Below are 27,099 nucleotides of genomic sequence, written 5' to 3' on the forward strand. Positions count from 1 at the left end.
AGAGGGCTCTGCCCTGCTACGCCTGGTACTGGCAGTATGGGAGACGATATCCTGTTGTGATCATAATTCCTGTGTGTGTGTGTGTGTGTGTGTGTGTGTGTGTGTGTGTGTGTGTGTGTGTGTGTGTGTGTGTGTGTGTGTGTGTGTGTGTGTGTGTGTGTGTGTGTGTGTGGCTTTCTCAGTGGTTTTTCCATCACCATGACACTATGAATCTCATGGATCTTATAGTGAAGTAGTGTTATTGTTGCTGGTGTATTAATGATAAAGTGTCCTGGTCGAATTAGACAGACCCCATAGATCAAATGTCGTTGATTATGCGGAGTGTAGAAACAGGTCTAAGAAAGAATGTTGGAAAAGAAGGGAAGTGAATTCGTAACATCACCGGCACGCACAGAGAGAGCGAGAGAGAAAGAAAGAAAGAAAGAAAGAAAGAAAGAAAGAAAGAAAGAAAGAAAGAAAGAAAGAAAGAAAGAAAGAAAGAAAGAAAGAAAGAAAGAAAGAAAGAAAGAAAGAAAGAAAGAAAGAAAGAAAGAAAGAAAGAAAGAAAGAAAGAAAGAAAGAAAGAAAGAAAGAAAGAAAGAAAGAAAGAAAGAAAGAAAGAAAGAAAGAAACGTTCAGGCAGGCATCATCCTTTATATTTCCCGGGAGTGTAGTAGTCCATGTGACACTGTGACTGTAGACGTCACTAGGCGAGATCAGCACCTTGGACAGCGACAGCGTCTCCTGTCACTACAACAGCCAAACGGAATCTGCCCTCCCCATCCCTAACTACAGGGATCCAGAGAGGGTGCATCCATATCATACAGAAGAAACAGACTAATGACTGTAGAGTGGAAAATATGAAAATTATAGGAGTGTCATAACGTTTTTCATTCTAGTAGGCTAGAATTAATTCCGGAAGTATAGGTGCTGCGTTGGTTCACTATCAAAGTCGACCATTTCGAGGATAAATCAGGCAGCGCGATCGAGCAGTAGGCTATCATCCTCATCGTCACCATCTGAGAGGCTAGCCTACCATATCAATGGCATTACCGCTGTAATTGCCCTCTCGGATGCGTAGACATCTCTATCTATGGGTCTGTAATTAAAAGATTGCAGCAACTGTTGTTTTGAATTCTGGTCTGTTATTCTCAAATTTCAGTGCACCATATTTTCAACGCAAAGATAAAAGACACAGAAGAGAAATGCTGATGGATATCAAATGAAGATGTGATGTATCGCTGTTTTGGGTGGCTGTATTTACAGCTATACTTAACATGCAAATTCACTGGATTGTAAATTGGATCCACTCTGGGTGGACGTTGGGTGCAATGGGGTGGATCATTCTTGATGGATCAATTCGAAACATTACCGAGGAGGAATAGACAAAAAATTATAATCATGATCTGACCGCTGGGATGCTACTTAAGAACAATAAAAAAACGATATAATCACACGTCTTCACCTAACTTCCATTATATCGTTTTGTCGGCAACCTTTTGGATTATGATTCTTGACAACAGTCTCAGATATGACTGTGTGGCTGGAAATGGAATGTTGTTGTTTTTTACACCTCGTTCTACATTCTATTATGGCTCTACGTCACCTCGTTCTACATTTTATTATGGCTCTACGTTGCTCTCTCTTCCACTAGTCACACTCTGGCTGTCTTCTGCTTTGGGTAGCAAAACATGGATTTTTGCTGCAAACCCCAACTGCAATGCATTTGACGTTGTGTAGAATTAAGATCGATAGTGCAGGCAATGGACTCTGAAATTGTACGTTATAGGCCTGTCACGTATTTGTGGTGGTAGGTGTGGAGGAAACATATAACTAGGCTGCATTCGCAGAGTTGTTCGGTAATGAATATTGAGTGTCTTGAGCTTCTTAAGAGGAAAATCTCTCTTCCGCATTGTTTTAGAAACACATGCCATCAGAGAGACAACAACCAAGACGTGGTCCTTTATTTCTTACCATTTGACAGCATATTTACAGTAGGGTAGGCCTAACCTACAGGTTTTTTAAGCTTATCAGTGATGTTATTCAGAAGATGTATTGGTGAAAAATAGCCATAGCCTATGTAGTACAATAATTGGCTAAAAATAATAACAACAATAATAATACCAATAATAATAATAATAAGTATAATAATAATAATAATAATAACAATAATAACATTTCTAAATCAAATACATATTTTCTCTTTTCTTGATGACACCTTATTGTCAAATAGGTTTCATTCCCTTCTGAAGAATTAATGTAGTCAAAAATGTTCAAATATCGGATCCGAATGTTTTTCAATGAACTGAAAGTACTGGTTTTTATGCGAGACAATTCGAGACAGCCCGACAGATCCGACGCAGATAGAGGGTCCAGCATGCGGGGTCTAGGGATGGGCGGCTGCGGCTGGCCTCCCTTTGTGGACTGCTCCTCCCGGGATGACGAGGAGGAGTATTACGGGACGGAACCTCGACCTCGGAGCCTGGGCTTTGAGGAGAAGGGCCCCAAACTGCAAGTAGGCATGGACGCCGTGTCGCTCACCAGCACCGCAAGCAGCCTGCGCTGTCGTATCTGCTTCCAGGGCCCAGAACAGGTACTGTCCCAGATAGATACATACGCCTTCACGTTGTCCCGCTTTTCGCGCCACAACACAACACTGCTCAATTGGACCATAGGCAATAGCCCTACGCTGTCCATGGTGCTGAATGTTAGTGCACCTATAGGCCTATAGTTAACCTATATGCCCTGGCTATATTTTGACCAGTTTTGAGTTGGTGTGTTCTGTGTTGACAAATTGATTTGGTTGAGAAAATACTGACAACTATTATTTTTCTTGTAGTACTCTATACAAAAACGTGGATTATCGCATGACTGATGTCACGGTCCACGTGTAAACGTGAATAATAATTGTCCTGGCAATGAACTTGTAACGAATGGCAGAAGAGCGGAAAAAACGGACTGGTACCCAGGCTATGTTTGTGGGCCTATAAGCCAAGGAAAGTATAGGCATGATGCAGAACAATGAACAAATATTTGGTCCTCAGCCAAAGCTTGACACAACAGATGTGCAGAAACAGTACAGCCTGGCTGAGCTGGATAATCATGGTCTTGAGATAATTAGCTATGGTGTACGTGCCACTGGAGCACAGATGGAAATCACCACTTAATCACTTTCTAAAATGTTATGTTTGTCATAGTGTTATTACAATCTACAGTAGGTGCTAATTCATAGCATCTGCAAACTCAATGGGACATTGCAGAAATGAAAAACTACAGAAAGGAACAGGCAGTTTTTTTACACCTGTAATTTAACCTTAAAGGCCCAGTGCAGTCAAAAACGTGATTTATATATAAACTGAGTGTACAAAACATTAAGAACACCTGCTCTTTCAATGACATAGACTGACCAGGTGAATCCAGGTGAAAGCTATGTTCCCTTACTGATGTCACTTGTTAAATCCACTTCAAGCAGTGTAGATGAAGGGGAGAAGACAGGTTAAAGAAACATTTTTAAGCCTTGAGAAAATTGAGACATGGATTGTGTATGTGCCATTCAGAGGATGAATGGGCAAGACAAAATATTTAAGTGCCTTTGAACAGGGTATGGTAGTAGGTGGCAGGCACACCGGTTTGTGGGAAGCATTGGAGTCAACATGAGCCAGCATCCCTGTGGAACGCTTTCAACACCTTGTAGAGTCCATGCCCCAATGAATTGATGCTGTTCTGAGGGCAATTCAATATTAGGAAGGTGTTCTTAATGTTTTATACACTCAATGTATAAAGGGCTCCCGAGTGGCACAGTGGTCTAAGGCACTGCATCTCAGTGCTTGAGGCGTCACTACAGACTCCCTGGTTAGATTCCAGGCTGTATCACAACCGGCCGTGATTGGGAGTCCCATAGGGCGGCACACAATTGGCCCAGCGTCGTCCGGGTTGTTCTTAACTGACTTGCCTAGTTAAATAAATATAAAAATGTATTTCCACACTATGAGGTTGGAATAATATTGTGATAATGATGATCATGCTCTTTTAGTGTAAGAAAAGACTGCCTGAAATTTCAGTCTGTTTTGGTGGGATGACATTTTGGCCTGCCTGTTGACATCACCAGGCAGTGAATTACTTAATAGACCAATAAGAAAGAGAGTTTCGAACCTCTCTGCCAATAACAGCAAATGTTCTGTTTTCCCCTCCCCACTCAGACCACTCACAGACAGTCCTATAGCAAAATTCTTGCTTGAGAAATTGCTCTTTGCTAAGAAGCTATTTTTGTATATTTTTCACCATTTTAATTTAAAACAATCACAGTTAGTTACTATATGGTTACCCAGAAATTATTTGACATTGAGAAAAAAACGGCTGCATTAAACCTTTAAGACACATTGATCAGTTACCTGGCTCTGGCCAGCTGTACCACATGGTCTGGTTCTCAGGCTAGTTGATCGGGCCTTCAGTGAATAGACTATGAAGCAGAGGCAAACAAACATATTCAGAAGACATTTTAACAGTGATTTAAAAGTAGCATCAATCTTCTTTAGACTGACATGATATGAACCTCTCTTTCAGCACCGCTTTCCACCACTTCAACTTAATGAACTCCATGTTAGAAGGACTATGTTAAAAGCACTGTGTGTGTAACTACAGTACCTGTCAAAAGTTTGGTCACACTGTCACGAATGTCGGTGGAATGCGGTAGGCCAGAGTCAAGCGCAGGACACAGAATGAGATGAAGAACCACTTTACTGAGTAGTAAAGAAATACAAAGAAAATCCTCCAAAACAACAAAGGAGGAGCAAAACCCGCTCACACTAATGACACTCGTACATACAATAAACACACACACCAAACAGTGGACGTGTACAGGTTAAATAGGCAGACAAACTAACATAATGGGGAACAGGTGCGCAACAATCAAGTGAACATAGAAACATCTAACATAGAGCGGCAGCAGCTAGTACTCCGGTGACGACGAACGCCGAAGCCTGCCCGAGCCAGAAGGAAGGGCAGTCTCGGCAGAATCCGAGACACATGGAATGAGGGGTTAATACGATAATTAACAGGAAGTTGTAACCAATAACATACCTCGTTCAATCTCCTCAGGACTTTAAATGGGCCCACAAACCGCCTACCCAACTACCGGCAGGGCAGGCGAAGGGGCAGGTTTCGGGTCGAGAGCCAGACCCGGTCCCCCGGTGCATACACCGGAGCTTCACTGCGGTAGCGGTCGGCGCTCGCCTTCTGACGCCTGCTGGCCCGCTGCAGGCGCTCGTTAGCGTCCCAGGTCTCCTGCGAGCGCCGAACCCACTCGTCCACCGCAGGTACCTCGATCTGGCTCTGATGCCACGGTGCCAGGGCCGGCTGATAACCTAACACACACTGGAATGGTGTGAGGTCAGTTGAGAGTGGCGGTTGGCGCTTTATAGCCATCTCTGCCCAGGGTAGGAAAATCCGACCACTCCCTCGCCGGTCCTGGCAATACGACCTCAGAAACCTACCCACCTCCTGGTTAATTCTCTCCACCTGCCCGTTACTCTCGGGGTGAAAACCTGAGGTAAGGCTAACCGAGATCCCCAACCGTTCCATGAACGCCTTCCACACCCTTGAGGTGAACTGGGGATCCCGATCAGACACTATATCCTCAGGCACCCCGTAGTGCCGGAAGATGTGTGTAAACAGGGCCTCGGCAGTTTGTAGGGCCGTAGGGTGTCCGGACAGAGGAAGGAGGCGACAGGACCAGGATGGTTGTGTTCCCCCTTGAGGAAGGAAGATCAGTCATAAAATCCACCGATAGGTGGGACCACGGTCGCTGTGGAACGGGTAGGGGTTGTAATTTCCCTCTAGGCAAGTGTCTAGGAGCCTTACACTGGGCGCACACCGAGCAGGAAAAAACATAAACCCTCACGTCCTTGGCTAAGGTGGGCCACCAGTACTTCCCACTAAGACAGGTCACTGTCCGACCGATGCCAGGATGACCAGAGGAGGGTGACGTGTGAGCCCAATAGATCAAACGATCGCGGACCTCTAACGGTACATACTTACGACACTCTGGACACTGGGGAGGAGAGGGTTCGTTACGTAACGCCCGCTTGATGTCCGCGTCAACCTCCCACACCACCGGTGCCACCAGACACAACGCCGGAAGTATGGGAGTGGGCTCCACGGAACTCTCCTCCGTGTCATACAGTCGGGACAGAGCATCTGCCTCAGCATTCTGGGAGCCCGGCCTGTAAGAAAGGGTGAAAACAAAACGGGTTAGAAACATGGACCACCTTGCCTGGCGAGGGTTTAACCTCTTCGCCGCTCGGATGTACTCCAGATTGTGGTGGTCAGTCAAAATGAGAAAAGGGTGTTTAGCCCCCTCAAGCCAATGTCTCCACGCCTTCAGGGCTTTGACCACCGCCAACAACTCACAGTCCCCCACATCATAGTTGCGCTCCGCCGGGCTGAGCTTCTTCGAAAAGAAAGCACAGGGGCGGAGCTTGGGTGGCGTGCCCGAGCGCTGAGAAAGTACAGCGCCTATCCCAGCCTCGGACGCGTCCACCTCAACCGTGAAGGCCAAGGAGGGATCCGGATGAGCCAGCACTGGAGCCGAGGTAAACAGCTCCTTCAGGCAACTAAAAGCCCTGTCCGCCTCAGCTGACCACCGCAGATGCACCGGTCCCCCCTTCAGCAACGAGGTAATGGGAGCCGCTACCTGACCAAAGCCCCGGATAAACCTCCGGTAGTAGTTGGCAAACCCCAAGAAATGCTGCACCTCCTTTACCGTGGTTGGAGTCGCCCAATTACGCACGGCCGAAACGCGGTCACTCTCCATCTTCACCCCAGACGCGGACATGTGGTACCCTAGGAAGGAGATGGACTCCTGAAAGAAGAGGCATTTCTCTGCCTTAGCATACAGGTCATGCTTCAACAGTCTTTCAAGCACTTTACGCACCAGGGACACATGCTCGGCCCTGGTAGTGGAGTATATAAGTATGTCATCAATATACACCACTACCCCTTGTCTGTGCAGGTCCCTGAAAATCTCATCCACAAATGATTGGAAGACTGATGGAGCATTCATTAACCCGTATGGCATGACAAGATACTCATAATGTCCAGAGGTGGTACTAAATGCCGTCTTCCACTCATCTCCCTCCCGGATACGCCCTAGGTTGTACGCGCTCCTGAGATCCAGTTTTGTGAAGAAGCGTGCCCTGTGCAATGATTCCGTCATACTAGCTATCAGGGGTAATGGATAGCTGTACTTGATGGTAATCTGATTTAAGCCACTGTAATCAATGCACGGGCGTAAGCCACCATCCTTCTTCTTCACAAAAAAGAAACTTGAGGAGACAGGTGAAGTGGATGGCCGAATGTATCCCTGTCTCAGAGACTCAGTGACATATGTCTCCATAGCCGCCTTCTCCTCCTGAGACAAAGGATACACGTGACTCCGGGGAAGTGCAGCTCCTACCTGGAGATTTATCGCGCAATCCCCCGGACGATGAGGTGGTAATTTAGTCGCCCTCTTTTTACTGAAGGCGATAGCCAAATCAGCATACTCGGCAGGAATGTGCATAGTGGAAACCTGGTTTGGACTCTCCACCGTGGTTGCCCCCAAGGAAACTCCTACACACCTCCCTGAACACTGACCGGACCATCCCTTAAGAGCCCTCTGTTGCCATGAAATCGTGGGGTCATGAATGGTTAACCAGGGAAGTCCCAACACCACAGGATACGCAGGAGAATCAATCAGATAGAGGCTAATCCTCTCCTCATGACCCCCCTGTGTCCTCATCAGAAGTGGGGTGGTGACCTCCCTGATTATGCCTAACCCTAACGGGCGACAATCTAAAGCGTGCACAGGGAAAGGTTTATCAACAGACACAGTAGGAATCCCTAAACTACGAGCATACTGGCGATCAATAAAATTCCCAGCCGTGCCTGAATGTACTAGCGCCTTATGCTGGGAATGGAGGGAAACTTCCGGAAAAAAAATATCTATACACAAATTAGCAACAGGAGGCTCTGGGTGAGTCGGGTGCCTACTCACCTGAGACGGTCGACCAGTGCCCTGCCTGCTGCCTCGACCTCCTGAGGACCCTCCCCTGCACTGACCAGCAGTGTGTCCTCTGCGGCCACAGTTGGTGCAGGGGGCGGTCCCTCTTCCCGTCTCCCTAACCGCAGCACCTCCGAGCTCCATGGGGGTAGACTTGGAGGTGCTGGAGGATGGAATGGACAGCCCCTGATCAGAACATCCGCGGGCTGTCAACAGGTTATCCAACCTGATGGACATGTCCACCAGTTGGTCCAGGGTGAGAACGGTGTCCCTGCAGGCCAGCTCCCAACGGACGTCCTCCCTTAAGCTGCAGCGATACTGGTCGATCAGGGCCCTCTCATTCCATCCCGCGCTGGCTGCTAAAGTTCTGAACTCCAGCGCGAACTCCTGCGCGCTCCTCATCTCCTGTCATAGATGGAACAGACGTTCACCCACCACCCTCCCCTCTGGTGGATGATCGAATACCGCCCGGAAGCGGCGGGTGAAATCCTTGTAGCGGACAGTACGTGCGTCTATTCCTCCCCACTCGGCGTTGGCCCACTCCAGCGCCTTCCCTGATAGACAGGAGATGAGGGCGGACACGCTCTCGTATCCCGAGGGCGCCGGGTGAATGGTGGCCAGGTACAGCTCGACCTGGAGGAGAAATCCCTGGCACCCGGCAGGTGTTCCGTCATATGCCCTTGGGAGCGAGAACCGAATCCCACTGGACCCAGATGGCGAAGCGCTGACCAGTGTTGTAGGTGGTTGAGTGGTTGGAGATGGTGACGAGAAACCACCTCTCTCCCATCGTTCCATTGTCTGGAATACTCGTTCCATGGTGACCCCGAGTGTCTGAATCATGATTTCCTGACGATGGACTTGTTGCTCCATCGTCTCGGTTACTCCGGCTGCTCCTGCTGACTCCATAGTGGTGCGTGTTTCTGTCACGAATGTCGGTGGAATGTGGTAGGCCAGAGTCAAGCGCAGGACACAGAATGAGATGAAGAACCACTTTACTGAGTAGTAAAGAAATACAAAGAAAATCCTCCAAAACAACAAAGGAGGAGCAAAACCCGCTCACACTAATGACACTCGTACATACAATAAACACGCACACCAAACAGTGGACGTGTACAGGTTAAATAGGCAGACAAACTAACATAATGGGGAACAGGTGCGCAACAACAGACAACAATCAAGTGAACATAGAAACATCTAACATAGAGCGGCAGCAGCTAGAACTCCGGTGACAACGAACGCCGAAGCCTGCCCGAGCCAGAAGGAAGTCCGTGACACACACCTACTCATTCAAGGGTTTTTCTTTATTTTTACTATTTTCTACATTGTAGAATAATAGTGAAGACATCAAAACTATGAAATAATACATATGAAATCATGTAGTAACCAAAAGTGTTAAACAAATCAAAATATATATTTTATATTTGTGATTCTTCAAATAGCCACCCTTTGCCTTGATGACAGCTTTGCACACTCTTGGAATTCTCTCAACCAGCTTCACCTGGAATGCTTTTCCAACAGTCTTGAAGGAGTTCCCACATATGCTGAGCACTTGTTGGCTGCTTTTCCTTCACTCTGCGGTCCGACTCATCCCAAACCATCTCAATTGGGTTGAGGTTGGGGGATTGTGGCGGCCAGGTCATCTGATGCAGCACTCCATCACTCTCCATCTTGGTAAATTAGCCCTTACAGTGCCTGGAGGTGTGTTGGGTCATTGTCCTGTTGAAAAACAAATGATAGTCTGTTACGAGAATTTCTATCTCTAATTCAACCTAAGCTTGAATCATTACCAGAGGTTGTAAGGCTGTGGTTTTAATCATAAATGATTCAAGGTCCACAACCAGCAAGAATGATCTGTATTTTTATTCATGGAGAGCTCTGGCGCCAAAACCCATACACTCCTGTTTTATACCCCTTGACACACAAAGGCATTTTGCTCCGCCCACCTTTAGGAGGCTTTTTGTAACCCGTTTTCTCAGTCCCCTTCACCCTAGAATGTTTAGTCCCGCCCCCCTCTGTTAGTAGGTTGACAATACATTATAATTCTAACACAGTTTACACATTTATACTGTATTTGGGGTGAAATCCTTTAGTCATTATTCTTAAAATATCTTAAAATACAAATTAATCTAACAATCCACCCCTTTGACTAAATGTCTTCACATTCAGGATAAATGTATTTTACAAGCATGATTAATCTCAGATATCATGTCAGAACTAATAAACATTTCATCCAATTGCGGTCTTTCAGGGTCCAAATCCTCGTCATCCACCAAGCCTGGAGGATCGTTTTCCACATTCCCCTGGTCAGAGTCCGGAGTCAGTCCATCTCTCATCATTGTTTAGATACTGCATTTCACCCATGCCTGACTCACCAATCCTCGGACACAGGGAACAAGACAACAACCACATAATACAAGAATACCCATACAAACACTGACCGCTCCTAAGATGGTGGCTGCTATGGTTTTCCATTGACCAAATATTTAATCAAACCACCCTATCCACGATGTACTAACTTCTTAGTTCTCAGTTCATTCTTCACTTAGTGCAGTTAATTCTGTAAGAGCTCTGGTGACTGTCCCATCCAGTGTGGTGTTGTTAGGGATAAATGTGCAACAATGGCTTATCATTCTATAGACACCGGCCCTTTCTGCCTGATCTAGAACTAACCTCTACTAAGTTATGAGCGGGATGGCGGATAATCGCTCGGAGATCCCCTTTACTGCATCTCTAGTCTGGTCAATAAATCGTTGTTGGTTGTAATAGATATAATTTATCCAATCCACATTCTTGTTTATTGTCACCCATCAGAAAAATGTTCATAGCTTTGTATTCGTCTGGAACACCCCTGGGGATGCCTATACCATCTATCCAAATTGGGCTATTTCCTTCCTGACCTATATTTCTCCTCCTCCTGATTATTCTTCCTGTCACTGGTCTTTGATGACTAATTCTTACAGGTTTGGACCAACAATACTGGTGCACAAGTACCCACCCATCCTTCTGGTAATGTCTGTCGAATGCTCCCTTTGTTAATACATGCCCACCACACATCAGTCAGAGGGATGGTAAGGTTCCTAATTTTTCCCCTCCCTTCCTTATCTAAATCAGTCACATTAATTATCTCTTTACAGCCATCAAAATCACCCAAGTTACGGGTGCCATTTCTATGTCTGTAACACTGGTATTCGCCAGGAGTTAAAGTGAATCTAGGTGGGCTGGCGTTGAGTAAGTCAACTTTGCCAGCCCAATCCCTGTGCAATTGGGCTCTTTTGATTGGACCCCAGGTCTAATACACAGGGAAACATTGCCTTTGGCATTAGGGCGGTCAACATTGTCGGTCGCCCAATGGAGCATGCATAACAATTGGTCTCCCCCAAGGCCCTAGCGGTGTACTTCATCCACTTTAACCAGAGATTCTCATCAGGGACCCCCTCCACTTCCCCTTGGTTCCATTCTTGGAGGAGAAAATCTTTCATAGTGGACGGGTTAGTTGAATTGACTCCGTCATCCCTTGACTGATCTATTGCTATTAATGGATTAATGACAGTACCTGTTCCCTCCATATCTTTTGACTCCATCAAATGTAATCTTAGACAAGTATCCTGTCCGTATTCGTCCGCGCAAGCCCAGTAAGTTATTTTCACGTCCTCTTTAGTGACCTTTACTATTGTTACTACCATCTCCGTGGGGATGTCATTATACCTTCTTATCCTCCATCTGGACGTCCAGCCCCCCCCCACCCCCCCGTCTCATATCTCCGTCCCCCAGTATCTCTAAATACCTGAGCCCAGGAACAATCCGCCGAGGGAGCTGAACATAAATACAATGGGATCTTATAATCCCACGTTGCTTGCTTATCCATCCTGATAAGATCCCTAATCCTAATTTTGAATCTTACTCCCACCCTTCTCTGACTCCTATTTTGTAGATCACTCGTCCTTGACGGTCAGTATGTCGGGTCGCTTCCCTTTTATTTCTTAATAATGGTAAGGCCATAGCGTAATTGGTGCGAGGTGGGGGTGGATCTTGACATACCAAGACTATTGCCGAGACTATGATGCAGCTCAGGGTCACCCATATTCCCAAAAACCGCCAACCCTCTCCTGCCTTTAGTCCTTCTGCTTGGTACCACCCCATACTCACACCCTAAGAACACACTACAGTGATGATAGGTCGGGGTAGGAGATCTTCGTTGACAGAGGTGATCCCCGGACCTTATTGGTCCAGTTTTGCTCTCCAATTCTGTGTGTGTTTCAGTGGTGCTTGTATGTGGTCTTACCTCTTGCAGTGGGTAACATGGACCCAGGTTACTCTCTCTGCTATTCTAATAGCCAAGGCAGTGACCAATATAACCTGATAGGGCCCTTCCCAACAGGCCTCCTTCCAGTTATTCTTCTAGTGACTGGATGCTCACCAGTCACCTGGTTAGATAGAGTGGGTCACCTTCTCCTTTAGTTCACCTGTGGGGCAAAAAACCTCTGACATACGGGTGTGGTTAATAAACTATCTTCACACATGTTCAGATTAATCTAACAATTTCTGACTGCATTCTCTTTCTAGACTGTATCTAAAAAAATTGTTTTAAAAAAAGTATTTTGTCCTCTCCTTCGTATATTATTTAATCCTACCATTAGCCTCTTCCCCCCTCTTGACACATAGCTCTGCTCATGTGTCAATATTACCACCTACCTAAACAATCACTTAGGTAATTTATCAACCAATTGCCATGCCTTTCATTTTTGAGACTGTCTTTTGCCTCTTTATTCGTGATTAACCCAGATATATCTAATAGCCCACCAAAAAAAACTCACCATCTTTAAATCATGACCAATGTCATATCCCTATTTACTCTCTACCATTTTGGTAACCTCCCTGAGACATGTATGAAAAGCTAAGACTGTTTGGGAAGAGAGCAACAACATAAACTGTTCTTCCTCCTCAGAGTTCCAAATGATTTTACCATGGGCTGCCATTGCCTTCCCATAGATAAGATCACTTAATTTACCAGTATGCAGTACATAATGGAGTACCCAAGCTTTACAGCAGTCCATCATCACCAAAAAGCTCATCATTCTTCATCTATTTTTTTTTTCTCTAGTCCCTATCTTCCTGATCCTATTGCTAAATAAATGATCTAGGCAATAGCTGTCTCGCCTTAAATTGTACATTCCTCTGATTACTGCAGCTTATTGCATTAATTTAGGTTCAAATATCCCCCAACAAACCGTTCCATCCCACAGCATAGTAAATACCACCTATGAACTGTTGAAAATCCCCTAAATTCAACATAACAACCCTTTATAAACATCATGCTGGGTGTGTTGTTTTTTTTATTTGAAAAACCCAATTGAAAAACAACAATCAAAGATAGCCAGGCTCAACTTAATTTGGTAGCTCCCTTTTATGACCTAAATACTGCCTAACTTCACTACTGCTCCCCCTCACCCTTAGCAACATTCCAATGAGATAAGGTGATCTCTTTCTCCTGGTTATACATTTTGTTAACCTTCAATTACCATCAGTAATCTAAAGATGGTAGTACACACAAAACATGATACAGATATCCCCAGTCCTAACCCATCAATAATGTTTGTATCAATCTAATTCCTCATAACTAATCCATAAAACCACTCAAAATTCCTCGAGTATACAATGATTATTTAATTGATTACCCTAAATCTGCTACATGTGATCTCATCTCAAATGATCCATTATCAATTATTTGTTCAACCCCTTAGGAAAATCTGTCTCCCCTTCTATTGTTCCTGTCCCCCCTGTAAATGTCATATTTCAGTTTTTAGCCAATACAATCACGGTTACATCAAATGTTCCCTCAGTTAATGGTATTTTCTCCCTAATATTTCATACTCTTCTTATTTCCCTAAATGAGATTTAATCCCTTGCCTTTCCTCTACTATCCTTCTATCATTACTGAATCAATGATAATAACTGTAATAACTATCAATAATGATTGTAATAACTATTACAAATTATATTGTGCCCTTTTACTGATAATGTTATAATTGTAGCCTATTCCATCACTTTAGTTTAAAATATAAGTTTCTTTATAACAAATCCAGAACCCACCACAGGCTGGCGCTATTCCCCCAGCACAACAGCCAATGCCACTTGCTTCCCCATAACGAAAATAAATTATCGTTCTAAAATTTACCAACTATTTGTATTTTCCCGCTAACCCATTTCAGTTCGCTATTCAATCTCTTTAACCGTTCTCTCTGATTCGGCCCCAATCAATAAAACAAATACTTGATATCGTTGATAAGCATACACTTAATGACATTCCTACCATCTGAACTATGTACTGTCTCTCACCTCTCCCCCCCCTCTCCTGCTCCTTCCTACATTATGGGGGAGGCGCGGGGACCTTCCCTACAAATCTTCCTTCTTAGGACATAATGTCATTCGTACTTGTAACATATTTTCATAGACCTATTTAGAATACTACTAAAGCTATCTAATGCAACTTTTAATACCCGTAAAAACTCTCTCTCCCTACACCCATTCCCCATTAAATACGTGCGTCTTCTTAACAGGTGTGCCTTGTTAAAAGTTAATTTGTGGAATTGATTTCCTTCAAATACTAAGTAGTATCCGGTTATCATTCATACCAGTCGTTGAATTCCCTCATACACACAGATTTCACCTTATGACATTCAAATGCCCAACACAACATAATAGTTCAATGGAACCCTCTATTGGCTCTCTACTATTTATACATTATTTCTATAACCACTTTAGTTATGGTCCAATTACCCATTAAACCTTATCACATAACCTTATCACCTAATCAAACAACAGCACAACCTTAAACTCATATCGGCCGGCTGGTAGCCCAGTAACCAAGAGCACCGTGTTAGCAACCGAGAGGTCGCCGGCTCCAACTCCCGAGCCGACCAGGCGAAAAATCTACCGATGTGCCCCCGAGCAAGGCACCCAACCCCCACTGCTCCTGCAAGTCGCTCCGGACCAGAGCGTCTGCCAAATGACCAAAAATGCAAATGTAAATATTCTCTACTTTCTCACTCATGACGACGTCCACGCTTTGGGTGAGAAAGTTCATACGTATATATCGTTGGAATTTTATAGGTACCTCTCAAATAATCGCTTCGTGGTGTTTTTAGCCAATTCTTAATCGACACGAATCATTTTTTCAAACATTTTACCCGTTGAACCAAAAAATAGACTGTCCTATCTCCGACACTGCCCTTTCCTTTACCCCTGCAGTCACGATGGTTATGACCTGTTCTGTTACAGTATTTACATGGGGCCATACACCCTTGCCAAATATTCCTTTGTTACAGATAAAGCACTTCCTCTCTCCTTCGCGCTTCAAAAAGACCCTCGCTGTCTCTAGCCCCTCCCCTTGCTGTTTTTTTCAAATCCGTTCCACAGTTTACATGCATCTGCTTAATCATAACTTGTACCTTTTCCACACCGAGATGCCCAATAAATCCATACCTCTTCTCCCAAATGGATCCATAAAACATATTTCTTCGATCTCCTCCTAACATATATCTTTTATCCCCCGTTAATTCTCGGACCTCTTTAGAATATTTATTTCCCATGGTGGAAAAATAAGAAATCCCCCCGTTTAGTAATAATTCAATCCAGAATTATTTTCCTAGGAGCTATTATTAGTGCGTCTCTTGAGCCAATGTTATGATCTGTTTTTGTAATTAACCATTTAAAATTATTTTACCCGTAACCCAGAGTTTTTTTTAAAACTCCGGTTTCATGAAAGGAGTCAGATAACCATTTTTTCTCACGCAACTAATTCAGTCCCTCCTTGAAACAATTATCACGTATTCCGATGGATTCTCAAGTCTCACACGTACACAACATTATACAATCATTTGCTAACCCTATTTGTAACCTAGAGGTCGTAACTGCTCCAGTTTCATGAAACAGACAGAGTTAGAGCAAATCCCCAGTTGTTTGCACGACTTTTGACCTGTTTAATGTATCCATAGCACACGACGAAAATTATCCCCCTTCCTGTTTATATCGTAACACTGTACCTCGTACAATCTCAATATTAACTAGTTTACTTTGGTGATGGCCATTCACCTCGTGTCATTTCAGACTAGATTATTTTGGTAATAGCTATTTACCTAGGGTCAATTACGGACCCTCCTTCCTTCCATCATAATAATTAATACTTCCTTTGAGATTTTGGTAACTATTCTCTGCCCTTCACAAGAATTACTATTCTTATACAAGTTCAAATCATTTCACCAAAATCCACGAATAAAAATTATTGACCTTTTCCTTGCAGTTTGGATTTAAATGCTTTTTCAAACTCATTAACGTCTTTATCGTTCATAAGAGTAATCACCGGCCTGTTTATAACCTTAACGTCGAAGGCCAGGACTATTCTCCACGGATGCAATCATCCGCCCGTGCACGGTTTCGGTGTCCTTAGAACGACAAAGACGTATTTAAGCTCCGCTCAAAGGACCACTCTGTTATGAGAATTTCTATCTCTAATTCAACCTAAGCTTGAATCATTACCAGAGGTTGTAAGGCTCTGGTTTTAATCATAAATGATTCAAGGTCCACAACCAGCAAGAATGATCTGTATTTTTATTCATGGAGAGCTCTGGCGCCAAAACCCATACACTCCTGTTTTATACCCCTTGACACACAAAGGCATTTTGCTCCGCCCACCTTTAGGAGGCTTTTTGTAACCCGTTTTCTCAGTCCCCTTCACCCTAGAATGTTTAGTCCCGCCCCCCTCTGTTAGTAGGTTGACAATACATTATAATTCTAACACAGTTTACACATTTATACTGTATTTGGGGTGAAATCCTTTAGTCATTATTCTTAAAATATCTTAAAATACAAATTAATCTAACATAGTCCCACTAAGCCCAAACCAGATGGGATGGTGTATCGCTGCAGAATGCTGTGGTGTGCCTTGAATTCTAAATAAAATCACAGACAGTGTCACCAGCAAAGCACCCCCACACCATAACACCTCGTCCTCCATGCTTTATGGTGGGAAATACACATGCGGAGATCATCCATTCACCCACACCGCGTCTCACAAAGCCCCGGCGGTTGGAACCAAAAATCTCCAATTTGGACTCCAGACCAAAGGACACATTTCCACCAGTCTAATGTCCATTGCTCGTGTTTCTTGGCCCAAGCAAGTCTCTTCTTCTTATTGGTGTCCTTTAGTAGTGGTTTCTTTGCAGCAATTCGACCATGAAGGCCTGATTCACACAGTCTCTTCTGAACAGTTGATGTTGAGATGTGTCTGTTACTTGAACTCTGTGAAGCATTTATTTGGGCTGCAATTTCTGAGGCTGGTAACTCTAATGAACTTATCCTATGCAGCAGAGGTAACTCTGGGTTTTCCATTCCTGTGGCGGTCTTCATGAGAGCACGTTTCATCATAGCGCCTTATGGTTTTTGCGACTGCACTTGAAGAAATGTTCAAAGTTCTTGAAATTTTCCAGATTGACTGACCTTCATGTCTTAAAGTAGTGATGGAATGTTGTTTGTCTTTGCTTATTTGAGCTGTTGTTGCCATAATATGGACTTGGTCTTTTACCAAATAGGGCTATCTTCTGTATACCCCCCCCCCTTGTCACAACACAGCTGATTGTCTCAAACGCATTAAGAAGGAAAGAAATTCCACAAATGAACTTTTAAGAAGGCACACCTGTTAATTGAAATGCATTCCAGGTCACTACCTCATGAAGCTAGTTGAGTTAATGCCAAGAGTGTGCAAAGCTGTCATCAAGGCAAAGGGTGGCTATTTGAAGAATCTCAAATATAAAATATATTTTGATTAACACTTTTTTGGTTACTACATGATTCCATATGTGTTATTTCATGGTTTTGATGTCTTCACTATTATTCTACAATGTAAAACATTGTAAAAAATAAAGAAAAACCCTTGAATGAGTAGGTGTGTCCAAACTTCTGACTTCTGTAGTTCCACAGCATTTTTTAGGTAAGATGCCCAAATAATATTTTCTAGGTGAATGAGACAAGTTGAACAAACACATGATTTTAAATTGACTGAATTTTTGCTAAAGTTTTCTAAAGTTGGAGCTTGTGCCAACTATTTTTTTTGTTCAGGTAACACTTGGACTGAAAAGTTTAGTAAACAAAAAAGAAAAGTTGTGGAACCAGTTACTTAATAATAATTAGTTGAAACAACTAGATAATTTTTTACAGTGATGAGCTATTATCTTAGTCCCAGTCACTTTGTCATTTAATTGTTATTTCATTATTTAATTGGGTCACAACAGGGGACAGAGTCATGTCCCTGTCAGTTGGCCAATTACTTCTACAAATATAATAACCTTGCTCTGTGGGACGTACTTATGAACTGTCAGGAGAGGAGGACTCCATGGCATGTGCACCATCACCCATAGAGATAAAACATTTAGAACGGGAATTAGAACGGGAATTCCCATTCAAGTCAATGTGGGTGATGGGTGAAGGGGTATGAGGCATAGAAATATAATCTAGTTCTGTGGTCTGAGGGGCTATGCCCGTTCTAGTAATTCTAGTTCTATGTGTGCACCATCACCAACCATTCCACTTGACTTACTGGTGTACACAGCTAGCTTCAGTATTGGCTGTACCAGAGCCTTTTATTTTGAATACAAGCCAAATATAAGGCTCTGGGCAATGCCTGGCAGCATTTGCTTCAGACTGGATGGGTGCCTGGATGGATGGGTGGGTGGGTGGGTGGGTGGGTGGGTGGGTGGGTGGGTGGGTGGGTGGATGGATGGGTGGGTGGGTGGGTGGGTGGATGGATGGATGGATGGATGGATGGGTGGTTGGATATACTGGATTACTTTTACCTGGCTTGACATTTTACTGTACAACAAATGTTTGTTTAAGTTTTTATTCAGTTCCTCATATTCTGCTGACCTTCTCTAGATCGTCTTTATAATGTCAGCCCAGTTATTATAACGTCTTTATAATTTCAGTTCAGTTATTATAACGTTTATGACTGAAGGGCCAGTAGCTCCTCTCCCCCACTCAAATCGGTATGTGGTTAGTCAATGAAAGTATCTTATAATAACACGTTTTTAACAAGGGAACCAGGGGGGAAATCAATGTTAAAGGTACAATACAGCTGTTTTTATCTCAATATCAAATCATTTCTGGGTAACAATGAAGTACCTTACTGTGATTGTTTTCAATTAAAATGGTCAACATTTTTGCTAGAACGGAAAGTGGACAAAATGCGCTTGTATGAAATGAGACACTCCTTCTCCACGCCTTATCCAGGTAGAATAGCTGCTGCCGCTGCAAAAGCTAATGGGGATCCAAATAAACAAAAAGCTAATGGGGATCCAAATAAACAAAAAGCTAATGGGGATCCAAATAAACAAAAAGCTAATGGGGATCCAAATAAACAAATAGCTAATGGGGATCCAAATAAACAAAAAGCTAATGGGGATCCAAATAAACAAATAGCTAATGGGGATCCAAATAAACAAATAGCTAATGGGGATCCAAATAAACAAAAAGCTAATGGGGATCCAAATAAACAAAAAGCTAATGGGGATCCAAATAAACACTTAAACACTCACACGTCATCAGGTAAATTCCATTTACAGGCGGATCCCAAAATAAATGTGTAAAGTAATAAAAACGAATTAAGTTAGTTGTGCAAGTTGTGGGTCCCGTGTGGCTCAGTTGGTAGAGCATGGCACTTGAAATGCCAGGGTTGTGGGTTCGATTCCCATGGGAGACCAGTATGAAAATGTATGCACTTACTACTGTAAGTTGCTCTGGATAAGTGGTGGTCCTCTGTAGCTCAGCTGGTAGAGCACGGCGCTTGTAACGCCAAGGTAGTGGGTTCGATCCACGGGACCACCCATACACAAAAATGTATGCACGCATGACTGTAAGTCGCTTTGGATAAAAGCGTCTGCTAAATGGCATTTTATTTATAAGACTGTCTGCTAAATGACTAAAATGTAAAAATACAAGACAACCAACTTAATTAGTGAGGGTCGTTTTTAATATTGCACTATTGTAATGATTTTAAATCCATGACGGGGAGTGTGCAAAGTGGGAGAAGACTCAGGATGCAGCCTGCGTTCCTTCCCATCTAACCAGATGGGATGTTTGCTGTAGATGCTGCTAGCCATTAATAGGAAACTGCATTCAGACAAATGACTAGGCTACTCTTTTTAAGGCCCAATCCAGCCTTTTTTATATTAATTTCAAATCATTTCTGGGTAACAATTAAGTACATTACTGTAATAGATTTCCATTAAAATGGGCAAGAATAGTTCTTTAGCAAAAATACGATTTCTCAAGCAAAAAATATGCTAGGACTGAGTGGTATGAGTCGGGAGGGTGAAACTGAAAACTAGTTTTGTTATTGGTCTAGTAACCAATTTACTGCATGGTGATGTCACCATGGAAAGCCGAAACTCCCGCTCATGCAAACCTGCTGATTAGAAGGTCCTGTGTAGATTGTATTTTCAACCAGCAACTATCATGAAATAACACTGATAAAAAATAACACTGATCAAATTTGTTCACACTTTTAAGTGTTAGTTTTATCAGCTGTTGTACAATATGATATAAAACACAGGAAAAACAGAGTTTTGGCTGCACTGGGCCTTTAACTTCAGCCATTTTAGATGTGTGAAAATAGATACATACATAACTGTTTAAATGTTTCTACAACGCTCAACATCCCTATTCCTCAAGAGTCAGTCTGTTGAAAGGGCAATGTTTGCCGTAGGTGCTGCAGTAGGGCCTGTATTGATTGAGTTCACTGAGAGTCTGTCTCTGCATCCCAAATGGCAACCTATTCCCTATATAGTGCACTGCTTTTGACCAGAGCCCTATGGGTCCTAGTCAAAAGTCATGCACTATAAAGGGAATAGGCCGCCAATTTGAGATACATTCTGTGTGGACAGTAGGCTTTGAATGGGTCACCTCCCATTCACCTGCCTGCATTTCAAATCTCTGTGCACCCCTGCCAATGTTGCTGGGCCCTAATAGGCTCGTTCTGGCCAATAGGCCAGCATCAAGATGGGTGCCTGCATTGATCTACTAATGATTCCTTGATATGAATCATTTTAGCACTAATGATTCCTAGGCCTGAATCATTTTACCACGTGATCTACTAATGATTCCTTGATATGAATCATTTTAGCACTAATGATTCCTAGGCCTGAATCATTTTACCACGAATGATTCCTAGAAATGAATAATTTTAGCACGAATGATTCCTAGCCATGAATCATTTGAGCACTATTGATTCCTAGCCATGAATCATTTTACCTATAATGATTACTAGACATTAATCATTTTTGCACTAATGATTCCTAGACATGCATAATTTTAGCACTAATGATTCCTAGACATGAATAATTTGAGCACTAATGATTCCTAGACATGAATCATTTTAGCACGAATGATTCCTAGACATGAATCATTTTAGCACTAACGATTCCTAGACATGCATAATGTTAGCACTAATGATTCCTAGACATGAATCATTTTAGCACTAATGATTCCTAGACATGAATCATTTTAGTACTAATGATTCCTAGACATTAATAATTTTAGCACTAATGATTCCTAGACATGAATAATTTTAGCACTAATGATTCCTAGACATGAATCATTTTAGCACTAATGATTCCTAGACATGAATCATTTTAGCACTAATGATTCCTAGACATGAATCATTTTAGCATTGATGAGGAGTAATATAGCAATCTCGACATTTAGCTACAGTACTGACGTTTTCAGCACTTATTTTAAGAAGGAAGTTAGCCAACATTTACTAAGGTGGAAATCGTGGAAGAGGAGGACGATACTCTATTTAATAATCAATAGGTCATTCAAAGTTGCTTTCCTACAGTTTCAAAGTCTACAATAAGTGGGAGGATTGTGATGTTGAGTTAAGGTCCCACAACCTGTGTGGACCCACCCATTGTCTTTTTACTGAGTGTGCCAGACAGACATACACCAAACCAGTAGCTTTGGAGAGACATTGAGGGCTATCAATAATCCAATATTGTTTTTTCCCCAAAATATTTTGAATTCAGACGCACATCACAGAACATTGACTTGAATAGAAATATATGTTCTAGTAATTCTGATTCTACCCCTCTGTCTCATGCAGGGAGAGCTGCTGAGCCCGTGTCGTTGTAAGGGCTCTGTGCGCTGCACCCACCAGCCCTGCCTCATCCGCTGGATCAGCGAGAGAGGCTCCTGGAGCTGTGAGCTGTGTTACTTCAAGTACCATGTTCTGGCCATCAGCACCAAGAACCCACTGCAGGTACATCTCCTCAGTCCGTCCAACCCCTCATTCTCTCGCTAGAATGAGACCCTAGCTCCTAGGTACTTCATGCAGTACAATATGGTAGTAGCACCACCTTTCCCACTGCATGATTTTCAACATATTGCTCATACCTATCCTTTCAGATCTACACAAGTGTCTAGGGTGTAGGGGCTAGGGGTCTCTCATCCACTCCAGTCGTATGTGCATTGTGCACTAGGTCTACTCTCATCTTCCAAATGAATGGATCTTTTTCTAGTAGCTACAGATTTTATCTCACAGTTTTCTGCTGATGCATTGTTTTTAAACAATGCACAATACCGCAATCAGGAGTATGCAGTGCTCTGCTCTGGTGCACGAGTCTAGGCGTTACAGATACTCACTTTGGTAGAACAAATCTTGGGCACTCGCAATGATGAAGGTGTGAGGACTGGACTTCACCATATTGTCCCTTACCGTCCCTTTCTTACTGTCCCTTTCTTGGCCCTCGTGTTTGTTCTGTTCAGTGGCAGGCCATCTCCCTGACAGTGATTGAGAAGGTCCAGATCGCTGCCATCATCCTGGGCTCCCTGTTCCTCATCGCCAGCATCTCCTGGCTCATCTGGTCCTCCCTCAGCCCCTCGGCCAAGTGGCAGCGCCAGGACCTGCTCTTCCAGATCTGCTACGGCATGTATGGCTTTATGGACATTGTGTGCATAGGTGAGGAGGATGAATCATATGAAACTGGACCGTTGGCACAGTCACACAAGTTCTCATGCACAGGCACCTGCACACACACACACATGCACGCAGGCACGCAGGCTGGCAGACAGGCAGGCAGGCAGGCAGGCAGGCATGCACACAAATGCACACGCCCAGACACACACACACACGTAAAGCTTTGTAGATAGATTTGTTTTGTGTGAAATGGTGCATTGCCAACCTCAAAACAGATGGTACTAGCTACGTATCTGCACGGTGTGATTATGCCAAATGCCAGTTATATACTAGTGCTATTGTAGTTGGCTGATTCTTACTTATTAGTTGCTGAAAGTATTTCATGCAAAAGCCTTTAAAACCATTGGATATCTTGCCTTTTCCCGTATCTGTAAAAAAAAACATCTCTCTCTCCCCAGGCCTTATAATCCACGAGGGCTCATCAGTGTACCGAATATTCAAGCGCTGGCAGGCCGTCAATCAGCAGTGGAAAGTATTGAACTATATAAAAGCCAATGACTTGGGGGACCCGCTGAGTAGCAGTAAGGGTGGGGGTCGGGGCTCACGGAGTAACTCCCATGGCCTGGGTAGTGGCGGCAGTGGGAGACGGAACCGGAGGTTCAGGACTATTCTAGACCACCACTGTGGCTACACAATCCTGCACATCCTCAGCCAGCTACGGCCCCACAACCCACGCTTTGGCTCCACAGCCAACCGGGAGGTGGTGATGAGGGTGACAACGGTATGAGACTGAACGTGGAAGGGCTGGAAGAAAAGACTAAAGCTGGGTATCCTGTTTTCTTTTTTAATCTGGTCGGTTCTTTCAAGTGATTCTGTCAACACCATTGAGGAACTGGATTTCGATACCCAGCCCAGGGAAGGACATGTACAGACAAGACAATGTCTGGCACTGCAGTCAAGCTACTATGATATTGTAACGACCTTTGCCTTGGTAGGCTCATTATGATCCCTCCCAAGTGGGTTAATCCTACTGGAGCAGTGGTTAGCGAGTTTACCTAAGGGCTGGGCGACCCGGGTTCGCGACAATATGTTGGATGTTTGGGAATGCCCTGAAACAACAATAAACTGAACTATGAGGATCTTTCCAGGAGTTTGTTTAGAGATGCACATTTGTAATAATTGAAAAACTGATATTATGAACAACGTAAAACATGCAAGGCTTTATAACAACGTAATCCAAGGTGACAACAGATATTTTTCGGCCCGATTTCAGGATGCACAAATAAATAAATGTTTGTTTTAGTTTTATTTTCTCCTGCGTTTTTTTGGTATGATTTCTTTTTTACTCATTTAGAATTTTTTAAAGGGAGTATGATTTAAGGAGATACCTGAAACTCCTTATGCCACGCCAAGCATTTTCAAACAACTGAATAATTCTTATTTATCGAGTTTTGCAGTACTGAAATATTGCTGTAGCTAACAATGATTAGGCTACAGACCGGAGGACAACGAACACATCATATCTAAGATATCATATGAAAACAGCAGTTATTACTGCAAACAATAAATACAGGGATCAAGGGATATACTACAAAATGAAAATAATGAATTTAGTAACATTCAAATGACTCCTAGTCCTATCTTCTCTGCAATAAAGATATCTGTACATTTCACGGTGAATTTTGCATGGGTATATAATTTTTTATGCAGCATCATCATCATGTAACATTTAAGCACTTCTACAAATTTGCTCTATTCAGAATGGTGCTTTTTCAGAAGAGCTTTTATTCATCTGGTTTCATTGCACCAAACTGTTTTTTGAATCTGTCAAATGGCAGTGTGTTATTTCAGCTAAAACAGAGATGACTAACTCGCTGCTGTGTGCTGACGATTCAGATTTGATAAAAAGTAAAGCGTTGGATTAAAGATGGAGATCTATGTAATCTCTTGCTATTCACTATTTCACTCCTGTGTCATTGTTTTTTATTTTTATTTACTTACACAGTATGAAATGAGTGGCTCATTCATCTGATTATTAACATTGCCCTCTTGCAAGTTGTATCTTGCTTCATGTTGTAAATACAATTACATATAGGTAGGTAATTTATGGAGATTAGAAGTTCTGTCATAGGCCCATTATTACATTAGAGGTTCTGTCATAGGCCCATTATTACATTAGAAGTTCTGTCATAGGCCCATTATTACATTAGATGTTCTGTCATAGGCCCATTATTACATTAGATGTTCTGTCATAGACCCATTATTACATTATAAGTTTTGTCATAGGCCCATTATTACATTAGAAGTTCTGTCATAGGCCCATTATTACATTAGATGTTCTGTCATAGACCCATTATTACATTAGATGTTCTGTCATAGACCCATTATTACATTAGATGTTCTGTCATAGGCCCATTATTACATTAGAGGTTCTGTCATAGGCCCATTATTACATTAGAGGTTCTGTCATAGGCCCATTATTACTATGTAATATGGTATGATCTCTGCACTCTGCATACTGAGGAAAGGACAAGTTATGTTTTGGCTATTTGTCGCCACCTAGAGACCTTACCACCTAATTGTCTCTTCATAATGTAGTCTAATTCAGGTGTATGGCCTAATCATTCTGATAGATGGCGGCCCAATGCCATACATTCATTGTTGACTACCTCAACGTCTCTAGTCCTATGGTTTATGTATATAAGGGATACAGCTTTTGTCAAAATTGACTTTTCGTAGCAGGTTTAGGATAATTTAAGCAGCAGGTTAGGAGAATTAACGTAGCAGGTTAGGATAATTAGGTTAAGGTTAGGAAAAGGGTTAGGGTTAAGGTTAGCTAAAACGCTAAAAATATTAAACTTTTGACGTCAAATTTGACAAAAGCTGTATCCATCCTAAACATGACCTAGTCCTAAGGCTCGGACAAAGCCAGCCAGGTAGCCCGGCCACAGGACAGCTCCTATCCCAACCTCGGACGCATCCACCTCTACTACGAACGGTAGTGATGAATCGGGGTGGGCCAGTACTGGGGCTGAGGTGAACAGACCCCGCAGTTTGCTAAAGGCCAGGTCAGCCTCAGCAGACCAGCGGAGCCGGGACGGCCCACCCTTCAACAGGGAGGTAAAGGGAGCTGCGACCTTGCCAAAGCCCTGAATAAACCTCCGATAATAGTTGGCAAAGCCAAGGAAGCGCTGCACCTCCTTAACCGTGGTTGGAGTCGGCCAATTACGCACGGCTGAAATGCGATCTCCCTCCATCTCCACACCTTGCGGTCGGGCCAGCACCTTGCGAACCAGGGACACATGCTCGGCGCGCGTAGCGGAATACACCAGGATGTCATCGATGTAGAGCACCACACCGCGACCAAGCATGTCCCGAAACCCCTCGTTCACAAAGGACTGGAAAACTGAGGGAGCATTCATCAAACCGTAAGGCATCACCAGGTATTCATAATACCCCGTGGTTGTGCTGAATGCTGTCTTCCACTCGTCTCCCTCTCAGATACGCACCAGGTTGTACGCACTCCTGAGATCTAGTTTAGTGATGAAGCGCGCCCCATGCATTGATTCAATCACTGAAGGAATGAGGGGGAGAAGATAACTACATCTTATCGTCTCCCTGTTCAGTGGTCGATAATCAATGCAAGGGCGCAGACCTCCGTCCTTCTTCTTCACAAAGAAGAAACTCGAGGAGGCGGGTGAAGTGGAGGGACGTATATACCCCTGGCACAGGGACTCGGTGACATATGTTTCCATAGCCACCGTTTCAGCCTGTGACAGGGGGTATATATGACTCCTGGGAGGTACAGCGTCTACCCGGAGGTTTATCGCGCAATCTCCCGCCCGATGAGGTGGTAATTTAGTAGCCTGCGTTTTAGAGAACGCTTGCGCCAGATCTAGGTATTCAGGGGGGATGCGCACAGTGGAGGTAATGTCTGGACTTTCCACTGTGGCTGCACCAACGGAAACACCTAGACACCTACCCTGACACTCTCGCGACCACCCCGTGAGAACCCTCTGTGGCCATGAAAAGGTGGGGTTGTGGAGTGCTAGCCAAGGGATACCTAATACCACAGGGAAAGCAGGAGACTCAATAATGGAAAACATCACCTGCTCACAAT

The 27,099-nt window shown here is 43.6% G+C and overlaps 1 protein-coding gene and 1 non-coding gene across 2 annotated transcripts; both read left to right on the forward strand.

The window, feature by feature from the left end:
* The first annotated feature begins 709 nt into the window (after positions 1-709).
* Positions 710-24,944, forward strand: LOC121537936 (E3 ubiquitin-protein ligase MARCHF9). The gene is made up of 4 exons (XM_041845606.2): positions 710-2,572; positions 22,167-22,322; positions 22,829-23,021; positions 23,438-24,944. Exons 1-4 carry the CDS (start codon positions 2,249-2,251, stop codon positions 23,764-23,766), a joined length of 1,002 nt encoding a protein of 333 aa, XP_041701540.1. The 5' UTR covers positions 710-2,248; the 3' UTR covers positions 23,767-24,944.
* On the forward strand, positions 19,693-19,766 carry trnas-uga. Its single transcript has one exon. It is a non-coding gene; the product is annotated as a tRNA-Ser (tRNA).
* Positions 24,945-27,099: the final 2,155 nt, after the last annotated feature.

This window comes from Coregonus clupeaformis, chromosome 24 (genome assembly GCF_020615455.1).
Source record: "Coregonus clupeaformis isolate EN_2021a chromosome 24, ASM2061545v1, whole genome shotgun sequence".
Classification (NCBI taxonomy): domain Eukaryota; kingdom Metazoa; phylum Chordata; class Actinopteri; order Salmoniformes; family Salmonidae; genus Coregonus; species Coregonus clupeaformis.